This window comes from Vigna umbellata, chromosome 1 (genome assembly GCF_029865625.1).
Source record: "Vigna umbellata cultivar VRB3 chromosome 1, Vumbellata_1.0, whole genome shotgun sequence".
Classification (NCBI taxonomy): Eukaryota; Viridiplantae; Streptophyta; class Magnoliopsida; order Fabales; family Fabaceae; genus Vigna; species Vigna umbellata.
In genome coordinates, this window is record NC_142165.1 from 92,044,560 (window position 1) to 92,051,067 (window position 6,508).

General features: G+C 27.7%; 1 protein-coding gene across 1 annotated transcript; it reads left to right on the forward strand.

Moving 5' to 3' along the window:
- Window positions 1–974: 974 nt before the first annotated feature.
- LOC124821987 (EPIDERMAL PATTERNING FACTOR-like protein 2) lies at window positions 975–2,296 on the forward strand. The gene is made up of 3 exons (XM_047293933.2): window positions 975–1,642; window positions 1,737–1,771; window positions 1,876–2,296. The coding sequence occupies exons 1-3, from the start codon at window positions 1,534–1,536 to the stop codon at window positions 2,119–2,121; spliced, it is 390 nt and encodes a 129-aa protein (XP_047149889.1). The 5' UTR covers window positions 975–1,533; the 3' UTR covers window positions 2,122–2,296.
- Window positions 2,297–6,508: the final 4,212 nt, after the last annotated feature.

Sequence of the window (6,508 nt, forward strand, 5' to 3'; positions counted from 1 at the left end):
ATACTTCTCTTTCATTATTCTAATCCTTTAAAATAATTTTTAAGAATAAAATTGTCGAAACTTCAATACCTTAAATGTGATAAATAACTCTATAGGTATTATTTTAAGATATTTAACATGAAAATATTCACAAACTTCCAAAATAGATGATACACGTGTGAGAGAGTCAATTGAATATTCAGATATTCAAACTAGCTTAGTTGATTGATAACGTTGTCGTCAACTCGAGTTCTCTTTCTAAACACTTATAAACTTAATATTAAACAACAGAACTTGTAAGTTAATTATTAAACAACTAACGTTAATGATATTGATCAACCTGTAAGATAAACAAAAATTGATATGAAAAACTGATTAAGATAATCAATTAGTTTTGGAAAATTGAAATTTAATCTCAAATACTATTCATTTTATATTTGCTATCAATATCTAAAATCCCGTTATCTATGAAGAATAAAAATACTTTACAAATAACACAATATCATAGAATTCCCTTATTTATCGTTGTTTGCCACAAATCTATAGTGTCCGTTCCCGTGGACAACAACCGAAATACTGATTTCTTTTTCTTTATCTATTTGAGTCTATTTCTTTTGCGAGTGTGGCATGTGAACCTAGGCTCATGCTATTAGATTTTCCTAACCAAAAAAAGGAAACAGAAGAGTGATTGCCATTATTTCATGTGATTGCATAATAATTAAAAAAAATGATATATATACATACACTACTACAGTAACTGGCAAGAGATTTTGTTTGTTCTTTCTCTTTGGGAGACGAGGAGAGAGAAGGATGTGCCGTGAGAAGGTGGGACTGCAAGGGTGCATAATAGTACAGAAAACCCATAAATTTGTACAACACCCCATTCCTACAATATATTAAAAGTTAAAATGGAATGAAAAAGTAAACCATGTACCAAAAATAATATTATAGTATATGATATGATATTCACATGTTTGGGTGTGCATGTATAAGAAACGAAGAAGTGAAAATCCACAGCTGTAATTGCATGTCTGTTAGTGGGAAGTTGTCCCTCACATCTTGTGAAATTTGTGGCGTTTTGTTGTTTGCGGTGCTATATGTCCTTCGTATCATCTACTTGCAGTCCTCAGGGTTGTGAGGCTTCTTCTTTCCAACAATTATTATACAATCTCTGCTTCTTGTTTGAGTAGGGGCTCGTCAATCGAAGGACAAGTGTTTCCCTTTTCGGGGGTCCTCCTTTTCTTCCACTTCTGCAATTTTCTCATTTGTCTTTCCATGTTCCATCACCTCAACAAAATAAACAAATCTTGCCAAAATATTACTTCCTAGTTCTTATCGTCTCATCATTCAGTTACTGCTCTTCATTTCATTCCATTAATTTCCTCCATTCCCTAATCCTCTTTGTCTTCTATCAACTCTTTTCCCTCCTCCTACCTCTTTTTTTCCCCTCCCTATAATTACCACCAATTTCCACATTCTCTTCCTCAACTCCCCTCTCCTTCCACATCACCTTCCCTCGCTCACCAAAGTTTCACACTTTCCTTTTTCCCTAAAATGGGCTTTGATCACCATCTCATTTGTGGTCAAAGACTTGGCTTCCTTTGCATTTGTCTTCTGTTTCTCATTCTTTCAAGCTGGATCCATAAGGGGTTCGTTATTGAAGGTAAATTATCACTTTTGAAACCTTCTTAGTGCAGAGTATGTCGAAACTAGCTCTAGCTAACATTGTCGTTTTTTCTCTCTCTTTGTTCTAACAGGTAGAATGACCCAAAAACTAAGTGATTTTCATCAGGTAAAACTTGGTTTCCCTGGCAAACGTTTTCATTTCTATGTTGAGTTTCTCGATACAAGGAGATACTATTTTTTTGTTTACCGGAATGATGATGATTTCTGCAGACAATAAGTGAGGATAAAACTATAATGAGGCCAAGAATAGGGTCAATGCCACCAAAATGTGAGAGAAGGTGTAGATCATGTGAGCACTGTGAGGCAATCCAGGTGCCCACAAACCCCCAAGCTCAGAACCGAAAGAAAAACTCTTGGAAGTTTTCTTCGGTTGCATATGCCAGGGTTGGTGGCAGTTCTAACTACAAGCCCATGAGTTGGAAGTGTAAATGTGGGAACCTCATTTTCAACCCCTGAATCCCATTAGTTCTTTCATATATCAAGGATATCAATCTGTACATGATTATACACTCTTGAGTGATTCTTTCTTTTTTAGTTTTGAGGAGCCTTTTATAGTTTATATAGTTTTTTCCTCCTATTCTCCTCTCTCTCAAGAACAAGCTTTCATCTTTACTTTGTAAAGTATTTCATAGCTCCGGATGCTCTCTCCTTTATATAACTTTATTCGTTCCAACATTTTAAACCATGTGATTTACTGAGTGATTTCCAACGTTCTGTTACAAGAAGAAATAGATATTAATGTAAGTTGAGATTTTAAGAAAGACTTCACCTAACATGTTCCTTTTAACGGACTCCACGATCATGTGGTTAAAGCATGGAATCAGGACATTGACTTGATTTTGAAAATCTAATGCCATGCCCTGCTATTCTCTCTTTTGTTTGTAGTCTCGATTTTCTGATTGAGAAATTTAATTGTCAGTACTTTTTATAGCAGCGACCTCTGCAGTGTGTAACCACCTCTGCAATGCCTAACCGGAGGAAGCAAGTGATAAAAAATTGACGTGCTAATCTTTGATTGCCCTTTTGATTTTCGTCTTTTATACATTTCCTCCGAAACAGTAAAAGATTGATTTTTTAACTTCCTCGTAATTGTACCTAGCGAGTCTTGATTTTCTTTCATTGTTCATCAGAACTGTCAAATGTAAGGGTGAGGGGTTACCCCGTTTCACAATTTAGGAGTGATGAAGGAAGGAAGAAAAGGGTCTTCCTTATTATTCATAGAAGGAAATGTTTTTCTTCACAATTTGAAAATTCATTTTTAAGAATACTTTTATCATTTAAAAATGTTAATTTTTGTATTTATAAAAACAGATTAAAAGATAAAAGATAAAATAGAAAATAGAAAATAAAAAATATTATCAATTTTGACAATATTTTAAAATGATCAAACTTACTTTATAATAATAATAATAATTATAAATATTAAGATAAATCAAAATAATAAATTATATTAAAATGTTATAAAAATAATGTTGTGAAAATATATTATACTACATGTATCTAATTTAAATGTTTGAGATGAAAATGAAAATAAAGACGACGAGAGGAGGCAGATGGGATTCTGCACTGTCCCGTCTTTCCTAGATCTTACATGCTACGGTGCTCAAAATCTCAGATTTAATATTTTCTTCTGCAGACATGACTAAACGAATAACACTATACCAGTTTAGAATACTCGTTACCTACGAAATCTGCTTTTGTTTTTTTTTTCTTGGAAAAATACAAGTTATTAATAAGGATAAAATTAGGTCCCGACTCGGGTTAATAACTTGATCGATTGCTGCAGACTTTAATAAATAAGAGGGTTAAATATGTTTTTGGTCCCTTAACTTTCAGCGAAAATTGGAATTAGTCCCTCTTCAAAACTTTGGACTAATTTAGTCCCCAAACTCTAAAAATGTGTGAATTTAGTCCTTTTAACCAAATTTTGTTAACTTTATTTGATGTTTCAAGTGCGTTTCATGATAGCATTTGAGTTGTTTACACTGTTTGACACATTTTTGCTTCAACGTTCACTGATAAATGCGTTTGAAACATCAAATAAAGTTAACAAAATTTGGTTAAAAGGACTAAATTCACACATTTTTAAAGTTTGGGGACTAAATTAGTCCAAAGTTTTGAAGAGGGACTAATTCCAATTTTCGCGGAAAGTTAAGGGACCAAAAACATATTTAACCCTAAATAAAATGATGAAAATGATATAATATATATTAAAGTCTTTTATCTATTCTTTTTTAAAAATTGAGAGATAATTTATGTAAAATTATTCAATAGTGTAAACCATTAAACTTGATATTTGATAGCTGAATAACAAATAATTCTGAATATATATATATATATATATATATATATATATATATATATATATATATATATATATATATATATATATATATATATATATTATCTATAATGATATAATCATATATTAATATAATATATATACACAATAAACTATTAAACTAAAATTTTAATTGATCCTTAAGCTTTATCACATTTATAATAACACTTTAAACTTCAATTTTATTTCAGTAAGTCCTTAAATTTTATTGTTTTTAAATAAACATCCAGAATTCTAATTTCATTTTACTTGATCCTTAAAATATATCAATTTTTCTGCAAACAACTTTCTTCTAACATGTTCAAGCTAAATAAATTACAATAAATATTCAATAATTCATTGAAAAAAATTGTTTTAATTTATTTTTAATATTAGAATAGAATAGAAAATAGGAATAAACAAATTAACGAAATCAACCTAAAAATTCAACAATATAACTTTTATCACAAAACAGAATAATTATAAATATAGTATAATTTTAATTTTAATATGAAAAGTATTATGTAACTCAAATTAAATAATATGTTAACACAATTCTATTCTCATGCTCGAAAGTTGATTTATAAGATATGTTTACATAATGAACTAATTATAAATTATTTTGAATATTTTTTTTTACTTGATCATTATAAAATTTATTAATATATATGAGATAATTATAATTTTTTTTTGAGAAATTATATTTAAACTGAATAACAAAATTGCATTATTTATAAATTTATTTATTTGAATAAAAATAAATTTGATGTTTTCAAATGAAATTTCATATTTAAATTTTATTGATATACGTCTATCAATTCAAGACATACATATTATAAATCTCACTCTTAAAACTCCTTAAATTAATTATTAAATAAGACATAACTAAAAAATTAAATCAAAGTAATATACTTTTTACAAGTGTGGAATTTTACGTAAACAATTAAGTATGTACCCAATTAAAAATAATTTCAGATCAAACATACCTATAAATTTATTATTTATTTTCTAAATTCATATTTTAATTCATAAAAAGTAAATATTAAGTCTAAGTCATTAATATGTTTTTCCTATGAAGTTTTAACTTCCTAAAAGGATAAAAACTTCTATTTCAACTTAGAAAATTCTATTCACATATAGCTCTTTTAGTAAAAGGTTGATATTTACGACTTATCTAAATCAAGAAACTTATTATCCTTGAAAATTTTCTTATATGAATATAGTGTAATACTCAATTAATACCACAAATTTTTTTATAATGTTTGTTAACACTATCAAATTTATATTACTTATCTAATACAACTTCAACATTATTTTGTTAGTAGCAAAAAAAATACTAATTAAGATAAAATTAACTCAAATCGTCTTTCAATGAATATACAAAATTAATTTAAATAAAACATTGTTCTCATGAAGTCTACACTTAAAGAATAAAACAAGTAAAAAGAAATAAAAGAAATAAATTGGTGAAATAAGAATAAATAAAATAAACAATAATATAAACTAAATGATGATTTTAATAATTTTATATATATTCTTTTATCTTATTTCATTTTTAATAATTTTTTATATAATAACAAATGATTAATAGGTTTTAGAATGTGACTATAGTCCAGATATTAAAGTTTATATTGATATTTAACATGACTTTAATTGAAAAAAAAAGGATTGTTGTGCAATTAAATAAACAAATGCAAGATAGGTTAATTTTCCTATTTTTTTAAGATTATAACTCTTCACTGATTTTTAAAATATTGTTATTCAATTTAATTTAAAAATTAGAAAACTCAAATTAATTAAAGTGATTTGTTTAAATCCTAATCCATTTCGTATATGATTAAAATTCAATTTGTAATTTATTCATTCAACAGTGGTTAAAACACCAATTTTTTTATCAATCTTTTTATTAAGAAAATAGTATTAAAATCAAAATTAATTAAGTTAGTTCTAATGAATTCAATTTTATGTTCTCATCATTCCATAGTATATAAATGGGAAAAAAATTGTAATGAACACCTATTTTGTTCAATTGTATACCAATTAAGTGTATACTAATTAATCACATCAAATATTATTAATTAAAAATTAATATGGATTGTAATCAATTACTTCGAATGAAATTGAATTATAAATATCATTCAAAAGCAACAAATAGAACCGAAGGATAAAAAGAAAGAAAGTATAGTGAAATAAATAACTGCTGTACATCATAAAACTGAGTGCTCTATAAAAAAAATCCAACGGCGTTGCTTCTACATTCTATTTGTTGAGCTTGATCTAGAGAGTCAGAAATAAGCAGGAAACAGAATGATCTACGAAAGAAAGAAGAGAAGCTTTATCGGTCTGTTATCCTAGAATTGAAAAGTGGAAGGGAAGAAGAAATGACGTGAAAAGGAAGAGGAAGATAGTGTAAGTATTTTATTTATCCTGGGTGGAATCAAAAAGATAAAAGAGAATGTTGGTGCAAAGGTAGAGAGAAAAGCTGATGGACCACGTGAACCAAAAGGGGATTCTGATTCTTTT